The 18,055-nt window shown below is 38.5% G+C and overlaps 2 protein-coding genes across 3 annotated transcripts in view; one reads left to right on the forward strand and one right to left on the reverse strand.

Annotated features, from left to right (window-relative positions):
* Positions 1 to 1,031: 1,031 nt before the first annotated feature.
* On the reverse strand, positions 1,032 to 11,177 carry LOC108244507 (nucleolin-like). 2 transcript variants are annotated; one of them, XM_025009230.2, is made up of 12 exons: positions 11,069 to 11,177; positions 10,179 to 10,236; positions 6,558 to 6,629; positions 6,326 to 6,449; positions 6,076 to 6,233; positions 4,521 to 4,647; positions 4,287 to 4,438; positions 4,030 to 4,156; positions 3,806 to 3,939; positions 2,671 to 2,797; positions 2,381 to 2,574; positions 1,032 to 1,312 (listed from the first exon to the last, which is right to left on the reverse strand). In XM_025009230.2, the coding sequence occupies exons 1-11, from the start codon at positions 11,141 to 11,143 to the stop codon at positions 2,394 to 2,396; spliced, it is 1,335 nt and encodes a 444-aa protein (XP_024864998.1). In that variant the 5' UTR covers positions 11,144 to 11,177; the 3' UTR covers positions 1,032 to 1,312; positions 2,381 to 2,393. The 2 variants fall into 2 exon arrangements, with proteins under 2 accessions (XP_024864998.1, XP_017286255.2); XM_017430766.3 differs by lacking the exon at positions 11,069 to 11,177 and adding an exon at positions 10,523 to 10,656.
* gk5 (glycerol kinase 5) overlaps positions 11,128 to 18,055 on the forward strand; it is a 17,730-nt gene continuing 10,802 nt past the window's right edge. Inside the window, exons 1-8 of the mRNA XM_025009228.2 lie at positions 11,128 to 11,290; positions 11,398 to 11,491; positions 11,996 to 12,071; positions 12,215 to 12,308; positions 14,311 to 14,442; positions 16,414 to 16,489; positions 16,776 to 16,837; positions 16,939 to 17,012. Of these exons, the coding sequence (XP_024864996.1) occupies positions 11,165 to 11,290; positions 11,398 to 11,491; positions 11,996 to 12,071; positions 12,215 to 12,308; positions 14,311 to 14,442; positions 16,414 to 16,489; positions 16,776 to 16,837; positions 16,939 to 17,012 (734 nt within the window). The 5' untranslated portion in view covers positions 11,128 to 11,164. The remainder of the gene's footprint in view (positions 11,291 to 11,397; positions 11,492 to 11,995; positions 12,072 to 12,214; positions 12,309 to 14,310; positions 14,443 to 16,413; positions 16,490 to 16,775; positions 16,838 to 16,938; positions 17,013 to 18,055) is intronic.

Below are 18,055 nucleotides of genomic sequence, written 5' to 3' on the forward strand. Positions count from 1 at the left end.
ATTTCTTTAGATTCTCCCATGATGCCACACAAAGAAGCAGGAGGTTTGAGGTGTGCCTTAAATACATCCACATGTGTGGCTCCAATTAACTCAGATGTTGTCAACTAACCAATCAGAAGCTTCCAAAGCCATGACATCATCATCTGGGCTTTATCAAATTGTTTAAAAGCACAGTAATCTTAGAGTATGTAAACATGTGACTTTGAAGAAAGTAATTTTAAAAATTCTCAAATTATATTCTGACATTTAGGAAACAAATAATTCTGGGAATCCTAACTGACCTAAAACAGGAACGGCAGAGGAAAAAAAACAGTTATCTCCTTTATTTAATCAGATAAAAACCTACTGAGATTGAGATCTCTTTTCCCAGGGTGAATAGGACAAAACCATTTTATCTCCACATAAGCTGTTTTTGATTTTAAAGTGCAAGGGCCTAGCATAATAATGATCTTTACAGTGACTAAAACACAGTAGTTAAGAAAGCAGAAAAAGTAGGTGTTAAAAACAGGGATTGTTTAAAAGTCTTAGTAACACTGGTCTTTCAGGACCGAGCTAAAAGCTCTAAGAGATGAGGCCTGGCAGATTTAGATCAGTCTGTAGGAGGTGCCACACAGAGGGGACGGCAAAGCTGAACGCTCTTTTCCCTCATTCAGTTCTGACACAAGGAACCAACAGAAAAACATTGTTTGAACATCAGGCGTAGCGGCTGTTAGTTTTTTGTAGAAATGTGACTAAATATGATGAAACTAAGCCCAGTAGGGCCTTATAGATTAGAGTCATCCTGTGTGCAGTAAGAAAAGACTGGCCAGATTTAATGCACAGCTCAATGATGAGTGAGGCAAATCTCAGAGCACTGTGTTATACAGTGTCTAAGAACTGGTGTCATTTGGAAGGGGCACTCATGTACAGTACATCACTGTAGTCTAGTAAGGGAATAAAAGTAGCAGATACTAAGGCCTTCCCAACTGAGTGAAAAACAGGATTTATTTTTGAGTTTTGCAAGAAATTTAAGAAAAACACCAAGAACTGTCTTTTTAGTTTTAAATAAATGTTTATCTTTAGTACAAAATTACATAATCCACAATTCTTTGACATTTTGTATAAAGACATTGAATGCTTCATAGTACAACAACATAAATGACAAAGATCTCACCAGCAGTAAGTTACAGCTGAACTAAAAACAGGACGAACGTGCACACAAGCTTCAGGGAACAAGGGGGAAACCCACAGTGGAAATGTTCCCATGCAACTTAACTCTTACATTTTGCTTCTTTAGGAGCAGTCTGGGAAGAAATAGTTCCATGTCTTCTCCCTGAAAAAATATACAAATACACAAACTTATTTTAAAAATAGTTTCCATTTGTACTTAAAAGTTTTAAACCTCAAATGGCTACGTTCACAAATTAAAACACTGAGAAAGTAGGTCTAAATTTTGACCAAGTGTCAAATAAAGCATAAATCTGAACACACCTGATTTGAATCAATTGGTGATTAACAGGCTTCTGCAGAACATGTAGAGGTAATTTAACCTCTGAATCAGGTGTGTTGAAGCAGGGAAACAAGGAAAACCTGCAGGATAGTGGCCCTCGAGGACCAGGGTTGCCTACCCTTCGTTTAGACTAGTCACAGCCCAGTGAAATGCTGGTTTTACTATGAAGAGCTAGCCAGGCTGACAGAGAATCTCCTTCATGATACAGAGAATGGACTCAATACAGTTGGCTAAACCGTTAATCTCACCTTGTAATACAGCTCTCAGGGGAAAGTAGCAATCTGTAGAATTACTGAGGTTCTTTGTATGTTCTCTGAAAGGTTGTTGTGCAGTGGTCCTTCCTTGTTATAAAATACAGATTTCCTTTCTTCAGATTTGATGGGGCATTGGAAACAGTTTTAGAATCAGTTGTTTATGTGCCATCATCTCCCAGCATCCTCCTCTGTCACACCAACCTTCTGCAGATCCTCCTCCCCTACGTCAATGATTCATCTCTGTGCTCTTCCACCTTTCCTCTTGCCTGACAGCTCTATATTCAACATTCTTCATTTACTGTATCAACCGTCCCTCGTCTGCACACCCAAACAATCTCAGTCATGCTTGAGAAAAGTGTCTTTAGGTAGACCCGGCTGACCACTGGTCTATGTATGATCTGAGTGTCATGGCTAAACAAAAAATCCCATCGCACAGCTCACAAATTTGAGTTTTAATGAAATAATTTCAAAATGGTAAAGAAAGCACCTCCCTATTCACTGTGTTTCTTTTCTATTTATTTATCTGAGGTCAATGTTGGTGCAACTGAACTTCGTCAAGGTCCAACTCATTTTTGTTGACATCTGCAAGTTTTTTTGTTTTTGATAAAAATAAGCTACAACATGTTTTAGTCTTTACCATTTTGTCCTCCTCAGTGAGCTTCTGTCCCTTTGGGAGGTCCCTCAGAGCCCACTCCGGCCCCCTGCTGACCTCTCTCCCCCTTGGATAAGGCAACGTCTAGAGTCACTTTGCTGCCATCGATCTCACAGTCCTCCATTGCATTTTTGGCAGCTTTGCAACTTTCCTCGCTCTCAAACTCCACAAAGCCAAACCTGAATTTAAAAAACTGAAATAGTCATAAAAACAAATACAAGACACTAAAGAAACCTTTTGTAATTTAACACAATAGAAAGATTAATTAAAGCAACCTTTTCGAAACTCCTGTATCCTTATGGACTGCAACCCTTGCACTGACAGCTCCTTCAAAAGCACTTTTCAGTGTTTCTGCAGTTGTCTTTGCAGCGAGGCCCCCCACAAACAGAGTTTTGGATGAGGCTATCGAAAAATAATAGAAACAAACAAAAAAAAACATGAAATTAAAGTGGAAAAATTTAAATATGAAGTTAATTTGAAAAAAAAAAGCTAATTCTTCTTTTGGCTGTTCTCTTTTCAGGGGTTGCCACAGCGAGTCCTCCACCTCCATCTAACTCTTGGCCCTTTTACACTGGCTCTAATTCAGAAGTCCGGCTCTACTCGGCTCGGCTCGATAAAGAATGCATCGCGTTCACACGGGCCACTTTGGTTGGTAGGAGAGGAACGCCTCCTCGCGTTGCGGGGGGCGGGGTCGCGGCGCAGGGGGGTGCGCTACGAAAACGTGGTGCAAGTTGTGTAAACAACAAAAGCGCTATGGATAACGTTGGCCCTGTGTTGTTGCTGTTTTTTAAACTTATGGGGATTCTCCTGAGACTTCAGGAAGAGAGGCGCAGTGGAAGAAATGCTCTGGATGCTGAGATTGTTGCACAGAGTAGGACAGCTGTTATCCGCCGTAGACTTCAGGCTTTACAGCACCTTCAGCTGGGGGACAGACGGCATAAACGTTGCAGGGTAAGCTAACGCTGTTGTTTATATTCCTACCGTCGCTCTTTATGCTTGCATCTGGTCACACCTACGACCAATGAGTGAACAGGAGCTAAGCTTGCGCCGCCCATGAAGCAGGGCCGGCCCGGCTGGCCCTACTCCGAAGCATGGACCAAAAAAGCAGGGCCAGCCTCGAAAAAATGCCGATGGAAACGCAAAGGAAGCAGAGTAGAGTGGAGCCAGGACCTTTAGAGCTGGTGGAAAAGGGGCATCTGTCTTCTGTGTCCTCTGTCCTCACTCCAACTACCTCCATGTCCTCTCTAACTGCATCCACATACCTCCTCTTTGTCTTCTTCCTGGCAGCTGCATCTCTAACATCCTTCTAACAATATACCCACTGTCCCTCCTCTGCACATGTCCAAACCATCTCAGTCTGGCCTCTCTAACTTTCTAAGAAGAAATGCATAAATTAATGATCAAAAATACCTTCTGCTTGCTTGGGCTTCATTTTGTGATGAGAAAAATCTACTTTGACTACTTTTTTGCAGATCAGAATATCTTTGGACGACAGCAGGACCTTTTCAGCATCTTTCACTGTTGCAAACTTAACGTAGGCGCATCTGTGGAGAAATGCAAAGGTTCGCTGAGAATTTTCACAAAGGTTTTTAAAAGTACAAAAAAAATCCCACCAAATCAGTGTGCAGACTTACCGTTTTGGTTTGTTTTTGGCTTGAGGTATGCTGATACAGACCGCTTTCTTAAAGATTTTCTTCAAGTGTTTTTGTCTCACATCTTTAGGCAAATTACTTACAAATAAGACATTAGTTGGAGGCGTAGCTGTGAGAAACAAGATTTGTTTTAACATTAATAGGTAAAAAGCAGTTTATTGCTTAAATTTTAGATAAAACTACCAAAAACCTAACTATTACTTCAGCTAATAAAGTCCACCTCATCAACAGCTTCTTACCCTCTGTGTTTTTACCATCAGCGGGCTCTTTAGGAGCGTTTCTTTCTCTTACAGTGTCCACAATCAGATCTCGATCTTGGATCTTTGCACTTTGTTTTTTCTTAAGCATTTTCTTAGCAATTGCTTTATTTTTAAACTCCACAAAGGCAATGCTGTTAAAGACAAATAATGTTTTAGATGATACACATACTGATATAATACAGGAAACAAAGCTGTTTTTTTTTTAACTCTCACCCTTTATTTGGATTTTTGGCTCCACCGGGAAACCGAACAGCGATGGCTTTGTGGAACATTTTCTGGATGTCTTCTTTTGTTGCGTTGTATGGCACGTTCTTCAGGAACAAACATCTGCCATCGTTGACTGACAAAAACAAAAAGGTCCTTACATCACGCTGTCAAGTACTGGCTCTTAAAATTACCAGGTATGTATGAAAAACACACAAAACAGAACATTGTGACGGTATGGAGAGAAACAAAATGAAGTGATTCTTAAACTTGTGTGGACTTTGAGTTCATTGCAGACAAAATAAAACCAAGATGGTTCATGTTTTGTTTTTTCAGCATCATTTCATAAAAATATCACTTGTTATTTTACATTTCAACAAAATATAACATTAGTTTTCTGTTTGAGTCCAGTAACACATTTAAAACAAAGTTGGGATGGTAATGGATTTTTGAGCCAATGTACATTAAACTCTTCAGTTTAAAACAATGTTCTCTACAGAAAGACTGGCAGAGATTTTCTGTATTCAAAGTATATTCTTAAACAATGACTCTTAAGGAAGTGCAGTGCATAAAGGACAAGGAAGAAAACCTAAGTTGGACACCTATGATTCAAGAACCATCGTTCATCAACACCTAAAAGAACCGCATGGATGAGCTCCACAAAGTTAAGTTCACAAAGACCAAACTAAACGCTATTTTTCTAAAACTGAGCCTTAAGGTAAACTTGTCCACAGGCGGCATTAATTTCTCTGAACCCTGAGAAATCTGGGACAGACCATCACACACCAGAAAAATGGACTGAGCTCAAAGAATCACTCAAGATCTTTGAGACACTATTTGCTCCAGACCAAAGAAGAAAAGTAGACAATTATCAACAGAAAATGGTAAATGGCTTGCACTTATATAGCGCTTTATCTAGTCCAAGGACCCCAAAGCGCTTTACACTACAATTATTCACCCATTCACACACTGATGGTGGTAAGCTACATTATAGCCACAGCTGCCCTGGGGCGAGCTGACAGAAGTGAAAGTCTGAAAGCCTGGCTCTGTGATGACTCAGAGTCAGCTCATTCCTACTTCTGAGGTGGCAGCATTAATGCAGGAAAGTCCGGCAGAGACTTTAGAAAAACACATGCTGCCTTTAAGGCCAAATTGTTTCCAGTGATGTTCATGCTTTTTGCAACAAACAATGTAAGACCACCTTCTGCAACATTACAAAGACTTGGCAGAAGAAGACGATGAGTCGGGTACTGGACTGACCTGCAGTCCGGAGCTACAGAGACCCAGGGAGAATTTAAAAATAAAAAAATTCAACAATTCAGTATTATTGCACACCTTAAGATGTGTTTGCAGGAAGAATCAGACAAAACAACAACTGAAACATTGATATCATTACAGACAGAACGTGTTGTGAGACAAAAAAGAAACATTACAACAGACGTGGAATACAAGGATAAACGTATATGAACAAATAAAACAAAGCTGATGGAAGCAAAGATGAAACCTCTTGATTTTTTAATAGCTTAATAATTAATAGATGTTATTTTAAACTGTTTTGATTTACCTTTTTTGTCCACTTCAGGATGTTTCACCTTCTCTTTGCTGTCGCTTTTAACTTTTGCTTTGGCGATCTTCATCGGTTTATCAAGGACTTCTTCTCCATTCAGCGTCAAAGCTTTGTTCAAGTCCATTTCTGAGGCCATGTCCACAAATGCATGTTTTCTACAATAACAAAAAAAAAAATTCAATCTTAGCAGCAGTTTTACTAAACCGAGCACTGATCACCAAAAAAATCAACCTTTCCTCTAACTCACCGGGAGCGATCTAACTGAATGTCCTGAAACAGCAGGCTGTGTGTCATGAAGTATGTTGCTAAGGAATCTTTGATTTCCTGAGATGTTTTCCAATTATTCAAGTTGCCAACATAAAGACAAAAGCCTGCAAGAGAATACGGCAGTAAAATGTGTGAAGACGGCACCTCTCCAGGAATATTAGACAACTTAAACAACAGAAAACGTGTCAGACTGTCAGAGAACCAGGTCCTACCATCGTTAATGAGCTTAGTTTTCTTTGATGGGGATGTCTCAGTCTCAGGGTCAGCCATTCTCTTCGTACTGACTGTAAGACACAGAAAATCTATTTGATGCAAAGTCAGAACTGCTGTGAAGGCAGTACGTTAGCTATTAAAGCAATGTTTAAATTTACAAAATAAATTGCACTTTTTTAAGGCTAAAAATACCTTCGTTAAAACAAAGACAATATGGTGTAAAAAAAAAATCACCATAATAATAGTTAATATAATTATGAGAAATGCCTCCCTCTGTCACTCTCACACTTCTCACCTCCTGTATTAGATCCACATCAGTCTGTATATAGAACCAACAGAACCACAGAAAACATTAACACAGCTCTCCACACAGCTTTGGCCCACCTGGAACATTGAGGGAAAAATGCAAGGCTGCTCTTCTTAGACTTTAGTCCTGTCTTAAAGAACTGATAGATTTAGGACCATCTGATATCATCTGCTACTGAATCAAAGGTCGTCAGAGTGAGCTCCCACCTCTCCACAGCCTTCAGTCTCAGAACTGGAGCACCACAAGGCTGCTTCCTGAGTCCCCTGCTCTATACTCTCTACACAAACAACTGCACATATCTAGAGTGGCAAAGGGACAGAAATTTTCAGGGATATTTCCAGAGGTTTTACAGAAATATTCCATTGGAATTGAAGCTGGGGAATTTTGGGAATATTCCAACTGGAAGCTTTGCATGAGAACTATGGGAATTTAAACAAACTAAATCATATATAAAAATATAAACATTTTGTTTTGTCATAGGCAGATAATAAGTTTGACCTAAACTGTATTAAATACATTCAATGACCTAATTTGCATAAAATGACGATGACATAACTGTGTTGTAGAAACATTTTTAGTTCTGCTTTTGTTTTTTGTAACCCTTTTCTAAATTCACTTGCACAGCTCTGAATAAAAACATCTTTCTTAGTTTGGTCATTATATTCAGCTAAAAACAAAACAAAAAACAGTAATTTGCATATTACAAAGAAATCAATGAAATATCTAAATTTATGTGCAATTTCATTCACACAACTCTGAACAAAAATATGTACACATTATTTGATCATTATTTTGTATTTTTGTCATTATATAAAAACTAAACACATTTCAATAAACTGCATTTCACAACAAAACTATTTAAGTGAAGATATCTCCATTCCTCAGTGTGTGCAAAAATAATGACCTCTTTTAGAACACCACTACACTGGCAAAGAAGGCACAGCAGCAACTCTACTTTCTAAGGATTCAGAAAAAGAACATTTCATAATTTGTATTTTAAAAAAGAAACAAAACTGTGGGGAACTTTCTATCAGTGTTCTGTTGAAAGGGTCTTGAGCTACTGTATTGATGTTTGGTTTGCCAGCTGCTCAGCAGAACAGAAAACAGCCTCCCAGAAGGTCATCAATACTGCTGAAAGAAACTTTATTAACTGCTCCCTCCTCTGCTGAGGACATTTAAAGACCCACGCCCTCAGTAAAGCTCACAGCATCCTTAAGGATCCATCACACCCCAGGCATCATGTGTTTGAACTGTTTCTCTCTGGTAGGCATTTCAGAGTAATAAAGTTACAGACAACCAGACTGAAACACAGCTAAATACAGCCACTTTTTAAATACTTAAACAGAAAAGGAGCTGTGAAGATAGAGTCACCTTTATCGGACAACCTCTGAAATTAATACAAAGTAAAACAATAGGATGACTTTACTTTAAACTTCATAATAACAAAGGCAACTTTGTGACAAAAACCATTTATGGATAAAAATAAGATTCAAAATATCAAAGTACTCCAGAAATTTCCTTATTAAAACCCATTATCTGATTGGTAGATTTGGTGTTCCACCACACTCTCCTTTCACATTCTCCCAATACACATTTACTGAGGAAAGCTCTCTTTCCATTGTGCACATGTTTGTTTGTCTGCAGCTTTAGTGAAATAACTCAACAAATGGATGGATTTTAATGAAACTAACAGAAAGCAAACACTGGATGTACGTCTACAACTGATTACCTTTGGAGTCAATCACATTCAATAAGGCCACCATAGCTAAATAACCTTAGCAAATACAAAGTGGCTACAACTCAGACAACTTTACAATTATTAACCTAAACATTAGTCTGCAAGTCATACCGAATTAACACGCTGAGCATCAACTGAAAAATCCGTTTTAAAATTTTGCCATTAACTATTGGAGTGTACTGAGTGTCTTAGCAAAATATCTCATGAGCCACTGAACAAATTTTAGTAAAACTTTCAGAAAGTAATCAATGAATGCACATTTATTGTCCTGAATTTTTAAGTCACCGTAACTCAAGATGGTTGCCACAACCAACTGACCTTAGAAAACACAAAAATAGCTTTGGCTCTGCCAGTTTTTTTTACAAATATTGAACTGAAATTTGTTATGGTATTATCTGAGAATCAACCTAAACACCCATTCAGAGCACTATACATCATTCAATATTTTTTCTTAAACCTTGTCTGTCAGTTAGCAAAATATCTCTTGAACCACAAGACATATTTATGAAACTCAGAAAGTAATCATTAGATATACATCTCAAACGGATTAACTTCTGGAGCAAACCTGATTCAAAATGACCACCACATCAGCCTGCTATTAGCCAACACAAAATCTTTTACAAATCATTCAATTTTACAGATATTGAACCTAAATTTGGTGCAGTAGTAACTGAGAGTCACCCAAAGACATACTCTAAGAGCTAACACATATTGCAAGATCTCCCAAGAAGATTTCTCTGACATGTTATTTGTTCGTTATCTTCCTCCTCCTCCTCCTCCAGCTTCATCTACAGCTTTGAGCTCTCCTTTTTCAAACTTTTGTTTACTGGAGGCCGTCCCAGTGTCCCTTCTGAAACTAGGTATGTTACTCTGAGTGCTGACTCCGATGCAATTCTGGTTGGAATAATGGGAATCTGAATTTATCATAAATAGGAAAAGTACCCAGAATCCCATTTGTCATTTAGTTGTTTACTTTCTACTTGAGAGCCGTGGCATAATTAGGAACTTTTTCTTCAACAAAAGCTGCTCGTTTATCCTGAAGGAGCAAAAAGACTTTTCAACAACCCAAAGGACTCATGTTTTTAAGCTGCCTTTATTCCAAAAATCAACCAGTTTGATTCGTCAGCACAGATCGTTTTTCACCAGCAAAATATGAAAATGGTAATGACAATATGATGCCAATTTAATTTTCTGTGGCAACAAACTCAGTCTTTGGAGTAAATAAAGATTTATTATTAGTTATCTATTAAAAATTAACAGATTAATATTACTCTAATCTCTGAAAAAGTTAGTACAATCTGAAGATTCATCAAAGAGCATTTGCTGCAAGTTGCATGACAAATCTAAAAATATGTAACATTGTTACATTGTCACATTGTTCAAAGGACATAATATCCCCAAATTTAGGATTTTAAGACCCTTTAATTTTCCTATTTATTAACCCATAACTTGGTATTATTGAAATAAATTGTTTTAACATAAACCATTTATAAAAACATTGGTAACATACCTGTTAATTAACTGAATTCATGCTGATTACCAGGTATGTTAACATGTTTGAAAGAAAAGACTTGCCAGTGTTTGGGGTGTCATCATCTCCTTCCACCACGTTGCTTTTTCTTCGGCTTTCAATCTGGGAAAAACACAATAAATTTATGCAAACGTGATTAATTCGGGTCACAATTGTATTTTTAAAGTGCTAAAAGCAGTATCTTTCCAACCATCAACAACCTCCCAGTTTAAACCAAACTGATAAGATAGTAAAACACCATCTTTAATCAACCTTTAAACACACGAGAATCCTGTTTTCAGTATGTTAGCTTACTAGTTCACCGCACGTGAGAACAAACAACGGTAAACTCAAACTTATACCACTTTAACGTTTAATCAACACAAACAAATTAAAATGCCGTCCTTACATCTGTCTTTGCCATGTTTCGTGTTAAAACAGAGCGCAGAAGCAGGAACTGTCGAAGCACAGAAAAATACACGTGTGGCCAGCTACGACACGACGTCCGACTACTGCGCATGCGCATGGTATTCTACGGATGCCGACAGGAGTCTTTAGGTAATGCTATTCAACTTCTTCAACTTTCCTAATTCCACCGTTTAATTGTAGAAGTATCAGTTCTCTGACTTAATACCTTGTAAATATTTGTAGGATCCTATAATTTTAAACAGGAATGCTTTCTGTACCCTTAGTCTCTCTAATATCAAAATATAATAGCAGCTAGCCGTGTAGCTTTAGCTTAAACTTACCCTAGTTAAGCCCTAGATTTGTATTATTTTGACTCTCAGAACTAAAGAGCGTGTCGTCAACACATTGTGAAACTCGGAGTACAAACTGTAGTACGAACATGTTTGTTTGCTTGAACAGGCTGAACCTGAACTGTACAAAAACCCAAAGTCCAGGGGTCGAGTTACAGCCCCAGTAACACAACAATCCGCTTTTTATCAAACCACACCATCCATTCATGCTGGAAGCAGCGTCTGAGCCGACCATGGAGGACGAAGGATTCATCTGAGGAATAACAGGACATTTTGGCTGTCTTGGCTTTACAATGGGCAGCAGGAGGAACGGATATATTAAGGAAAGCTTCATCCTGTCAGTGGACGTCGGTACCACGACAATAAGGTGTCATGTTTACGACCAGGAGGCACAAATCCGAGGATCATGCGCCACCAAGGTATTTTCAGCTCCTTTTCTGTCTGTTTTACGTCTCTTATAACACACATCTGACTTTCTACAATATTTACAGGCTGTTTTTTTTCTTTCAATGAATCCTGTTTTTAGGTTGTCCCGTTGTATCCAGAGGTAGGCCATGTGGAGATGGACCCAGATGCACTGTGGAAAGGTTTTACCTCTGTGGTCAAAGGAGCTGTGCAAGGTACAGCTGCTCCGTGTCCTGTTATCACACACACCTGGGACTCCACCGGGGAAGGAAATCTGATGCCATTCATTTTACGCAGGCAACATCCACTCTCATTGACAAAAGCACAGCAGCTGATGTTAAAAAAAATCCTTTGTGGTTTTATTTCTCAAAGCAAAAAAAAAAAACAGAAATTGACTCATAAACAGAAACTGCTGTGTCTGTTATTTAGGCGCTCTTGGCTAAAACTTATAATCCAGTTAAACAGATCTACAAGAAGTGTCACATTTAAGCAGCGTTTATTATCATTATGAAGCACTAATTCGATATCTGGGTTATTTAGGAGGCACTATTTTGCATTTCATTTGATTATAATGTACAGAAATGTGAAAAAAGCTGTTCTGTCTACAATAAATTAGAAACCATTTGTAACAATTTTGCATCCAAAGAAGCAATAGCATCCCAGTTTTTTTTTATTAGAACCATGTTTATGCATGTCGATTTGCTGTGCTCGTTTGGTAGATGCCGGAGTTCAGATGTGCCAGATAGCAGCTCTTGGCATCTCAACTCAACGAGCAACTTTCACAACTTGGGACAGGTAAAGATATTCATCATGCTGTGTTCCCTTTGCTTTAAACATCTCCATGAGACTTTATGACAAACCTCTAAGTAACTGTTTCACCACATTTGTTTTAAACTTGATTTGGTGTGTTTGTTTTTTCTGGCTGCTCTTTTTGACAGAAAAACTGGAGTTCCTTTTCACAACTTTATCAGCTGGCAGGACCAAAGAGCAGCAGAGCTCGTAAAATCCTGGAACAGATCCTGCACCATGAAAGTGAGTCCGTTTACCTCCTGTGCCATTTTTACTGCGTAAAATTGAAGGTTAAAGGGTGTTAAAAATCAATTCAAAGGCCTAGCAATACTAGATTTTTGGGGAGCAGATTCTAATAATAATTCAGATATCCATATAGGTGTAGATTAAAGAAAACATGTTCCTGTTTGCTTTTCTTTATTGACGTATTTTGAAGTACTTAAGTAAAGTTGAAATAGTTGAAATATCCAAGGTATTATAGAATAAACTAGAATAATCTTTACTGTCATTGTATGGTTTGTATACAATTATTAAAGAAGAGCATTCTTAGTTTGACATTTCTTTAAAATAGCACAAAATGTAAAACAAATTTTTTATAACTTGTTTTTAAGTCTGTTTGTCCTACCTTTAAGTCATATTACACTGACAAACAATTGGTCTGTATGTCTTTTGGGTACATTTGACAGCTACTGTGTCAATAATAGCTGCTTTCAGATCAAACTGAGCTCGCTGACGGCTCTGAAAACTATGCGTTCTTGTTTCTTTTTCTTTCTTTGCTTTCTCACCACAGATGGGATCATTGAGGTGATGTTACAGTCACCTGCCATGAGCCTGAGACACCAACTTAGTTTGATTTAGGAAAAGATCGAGGCGGCACAGGGGGTTGAACTTGCACCGCTGTTACGCCTCTGATCCACCAAGCGAGGTCATAACAGAGCCATAACAGTCAAAATATGTAAGGTTGAGCCAGTGGTGTGATTTAGTGATGGTCTGTGTGTATTTAGGGTGGTCCGATACACATTTTATGTGGAGCATTCCACGTCTGTGCTGAGTTTTACACCGCACCTTTGATTCTGTGACGCTGGCTTCATTCATGTAAGCTCATATCTTCGCAGGATATGGTCAGTTCAATTAGTGATTTATGAACAGGCAGATGGCTCAGAGAGGGACTCGTGTTTTTAGCCATACTGTGAAAGTATTTTGTAAAAAAAGGTCTATTATCACTTTGTGATTTCTCTAATTATCAGTTCCACCTTCGTGCTCCATTCCTCCATGTTTTGTTTTTAGGTACAAATGATAAGAACTTGCGTTTGACATATTTTTGCTTGTTGCTTACAAGTATTTTTGTAGTAGTGGGTTCTATGGATGCGCTTCTGCATTCAACCAACTGACTTGACACCATACAGTTACATTGTTTTGACCAATCGCCTTACAGCTGTGTTGAAATTTGTTGCCTTCATGATTGAAAACCCTATCATTAAAGTTTAAAAAGACCTTTCAAAACAGTTCCTTGAAATGTAATAAGCTGCAGTTTGTGTGTTGCAGAGACACACACAAAAAAAAAAAAAAAAAAAGAACTGCTTTCAATGTTTTTTTACAAACTTTCAAACAAATGTTTGTGGTCCAAAAACCACCACAGCATTTTCTGACAGCAGTAAAGATATCAGTATGCAGTATGGGCTGCATTTGCCATCAGTTTCAAGCTGAAAATGGAAGTAAAACAAACCTTAACACCTTTTAGAAGCAGCAAAACATCTTCTCAATAACTTGTTTCATCATATTTTCCTCAGTTTTTTCCAACTGGAGTGATCATTAAAAACCTCACAGATGTTGCTTGTTGTTACATGTCATTTTTTATATCCTGTTTTGTTTCTGTGCTCTGTTGGTTGACAGATTAGCTCTGCAAATCTCATAAGTACAACACAAAAAAGCAGTTTTTAGACTCATCAGACAAATGCTCATTATAAATTCACTTTCAAGATTGGGCTGAAGCTGTATTGTTGTTTTCTGTTACTGTGTTACAAACTAGGTGTCCTAAATACTTGTTTTTTGTTCTTTATTTATCAGTACATCACAACATTTGAGTGAAAGTATGAAGTGATAGCAGAATATTATATTTTGTCCCACAAGAAGATTATGACTGCAAACAAACACTTGAGTCAGACTCTAGATAAAACATTTAAACTAGGTCTGAATATGATGTCCTTTCATGCGTTATCGCTTTATCTTTTTCCAACCTTTTCAGATAATCCACAGCGTGATGAAGGTGGTATACTTCCTGACCCAGCAGAAACGGTCCCTCGCCGCGAGTCTCATTGTCTTTTCCACTCAACATGTCACTTTTCGCCTCGTGTGGGCTTTGGCCCACTACAAGCAGGTGTGTGGTTGGCTTCCTTCCCGCCTTAAAGCGAGCAGCTGATGTGCACACTGAACAGTTTGAGTGTTTGAACAGAGCTGCTGAAATCACTGATGGAAAACCTGTTCATTGTTTAGGAAAAAAACCCACTACAGTAAGCCGAGTAACTCAATACCCACAGGTAGTCTAACAAATACAACCACAACTGCAAAAATGTTGGTACGTTGTGTGAATAAAATAGAATGCAATGATTTGTAAATCTCATAAATCCATATTTTAATCACAATGAAATAAGGTAAACACATCAATCGTTTAAATTAAGAAATTGTATCATTTTATTTAGAAAAAATAAGATACTTTTGTATTTAATGACATCGACACATCTCAGAACAGGTCTATGTTTCTCTCTTCTTTTAACGCCAGTCTGTAAACATCCAGGAGCTGAGGAGAGCAGCTGCTGGAGGTTTTAGAGGGAATGTTGTCCCATTCTGGTCTGATGGAGGATTCTAGCTGCTCAACCATCCTGAATAGTTGTCTGTTTTTTCATTTCATGATGTGCCAAAAGTTTTCAGTTGGTGACAGGTCTGGACTGCAGGCAGGACGGTTCAGCTCCTGGACTCTTCTACCACAAAGTCATGCTGCTGTAATGGATGCAGTCTGTGGTTTAGTGTTGTCTTGATGAAATCTACAAGGTCTTCTATAAGAAAGACATCATCTTGATGGGAGCACATGTTGTTCCAAGCTGCCCATGTCAGAGGCACTAATGCACCCCCATACCATCAGAGAGGCAGGCTTTTGAACTGTGCACTGACAAAAGACTGGATGGTCCCTCTCCTCTTTAGAAGATGTGGCATCCTTGTTTTCGAAAAAATAATTCAATTTTTTATTCATCTGACCACAGAACAGTTTTCCACTTTGCCTCAGTCCATTTTAAACCAGTTTTGGTCCAGAGAAGACAGCAGTGTTTCTGCATGGTGTTCACATCTGGCTCCTTCTCTGCCTGATAGAGCTTTAAGCAGCATTTATGGATGGACAGTGAACTGTGTTTACAGATAATGATTAGTGGAAGTCTTCCTGAGTCCATGCAGTGATGTCCAGAACAGAATCAGATCTGCTTTTAACGCAGTGGCCCCTGAGGGCCTGAAGATCACAACAGTCCAATACAGACTTTCAGTCTTGACCTTTGACCTCAGAGATTTCTACATTTTCTTGAAATCTTTTGAGAATATTATGAACCATAAATGATGGGATATTCAAAGTTTTGCCAATTTTCCGTTGAGGAACATTATTCTGACATTATTAGACTATTTTTAGACACAGTTTTTTGCAGACTGGTGAACTTCTGCTCGTCTTTACTTCTGAGAGATTCAGCCTCTAAAACGCTCTTTTTATTCCCAGTCCTCTTACTGACCTGTTGCCAGTTAACCTAATTATGTGCAAAATGTTCCTCCAGCTGTTTTTTGATTTTTTTTTTTTTTATCATACCACATACATCCTCACATCCTGTTGTTGCCCCAACTTTTTTGAGATGTGTTGCTGCCATAAATATGGTGCAATTTTCAACATTTGATATGTTTGCTATGTGTCATTGTGACTAAAATATGGGTTTATATGGGAGATTTGCAGATGATTTCAGTTTTTATTTACATTTTAGAAAACTTTTTCAGTTCATAGTTGGTGTTGTACAAAAATTGTTTTAATTTTAAGATTTATTGTTAAATAATCTTTTTTTATTTTAAAATTATTACTGTAATTTTAAGAAAATTTTCTAATTTGACTTTTGCAACGACTCTGTCAGCAGACATTTCCAGCATGTATTTACATGAAAGGCAAATAAATGATGACAGTTAGCGTTTTTATGTAACTAGGTTTATTTTCAGAAAAGACCTGCTGAGCTCCAAACACAAAAAGAGTCATTAAGTCACAGCAGGAACGTGCTGTACTCTCCTTCCCTCCCCGTTTCACCCTCGTCATGTTTTCTGCTTTTTCCAGGTCCGTCAAGCGATCGATGAAGGCAACTGCTGCTTCGGAACAATAGACACCTGGCTCCTGTTTAAACTAACAAAAGGTTGGTGGCAGTAATTACGTCCAGCCTCCTACGTCTTTCAGCTCAGGGTCCTTTAAACATCCAGCTGCACCGTGTGATCCGTGCTGTGGACTTCATTTAGTAATCAAACAGGATATTAAGACTCAGAGTTCCTTGTCTGTCCAATTTTCTTGCATCACTGATTGCTTGAAATTTCGAAGGAATGTTTCAGTTCACCCCTCTGAGAGAGAGGAAGTAGAAAAATACTTTATTTTAACTGTATGATACATCATTAGTTACATGATTGGTGTTTCCATGTCTGTTTTAGGACGCGTCCACGCCACAGATTACTCCAATGCCAGTTCAACGGGGATCTTTGACTCTTATCAGGTCTGGTACTCGTTGTTGTTTGTTAACACTTTATTCTGTGTTTGTAAGTTTGGTTTTGTGAGCTTGTGTTGTTTCATTTTATACTGTGGCTTGTTTCACAGATGTGTTGGAGTGGATTTCTCTCCTCTGTTGTATCTCTGCCCCTCTCGATTTTCCCCAAAGTAGAAAACACGGGGTGAGTCTGCTCACTTTGAGGTACACACTAATCATCGGGCCAGGAAAGCTGTTTTTGATTCAAGAATGATAACGGAGACACCCAAAACATTAACCAAGCCCAGTGGACAAGTTTTCTTATAGGGATATCTTTGACATTCTTGAAGAACAATTCAAGTTCTGTGTACGGAACCATTCATGTTCCACAGTTCTTTGGAAAAGTTATAAACAATTACAGTCTTACCTGTTGTAGATGGCTCTTTGAACGACCTCAGTTTGGCGAAACACAGTTCAAGTCTGACAGGACTGATGAGCTAAACGGCTAGCCTGAACGTGGCCAAGACTAAAGCAGATTGCTATGTCATAGCAATCCATGTAAACATTATTTTATAGAGCTTGACACCACCATGAGTTTCTAACACAGTTATCATCACCCGCCACCAAAATGCAAAGGTTAACGTTTGTGAGTGTGTGTCAGAATATACTGCGAACAACTCCATCAATTTAAAGAAAGTCTCATAAAGTAATAATTAGATGTACATCTACAGTTACCTTTTGGAGTCAGTCCAATTCAAGATGGCCACCAATAAATGACAACAATAAATGTCTATAACTCAGTCAGTTTTACAGGCATTGAGCTAAATTATGATGTGGTAGTAGCTGAGAGTCAGTCACATCACACACTCCGAGCATGAACTTGTTCATATTGTTATTTTCAAAGGTTGATTAAAACAGCTACAACTCCATTTCTACACCTGAGACGATTTTCATCTAAAACTCTGGCATGACAGGAGGCAATGTGCATTTTTGTAAGGAATACTAGGCTGATTTGCTAGTGTAGACAGCAGCAGCCTGAGGTCAGTTCTGGCAGGAATTTTATATCCATTCATTCTCTTCCACATATCCGGGGTCGGGTCACAGGGGTAGCAGCCTAAGCAGGGAGACCCAGACTTCCCTCTCCCCAGCCACTTGGGCCAGCTCCTCCGGGGGAATCCCAAGGCGTTCCCAGGCCAGCCGAGAAACATAGTCCCTCCAGCGTGTCCTGGGTCTTCCCCTGGGCCTCCT

Source organism: Kryptolebias marmoratus, linkage group LG20, assembly GCF_001649575.2.
Source record: "Kryptolebias marmoratus isolate JLee-2015 linkage group LG20, ASM164957v2, whole genome shotgun sequence".
Classification (NCBI taxonomy): Eukaryota; Metazoa; Chordata; class Actinopteri; order Cyprinodontiformes; family Rivulidae; genus Kryptolebias; species Kryptolebias marmoratus.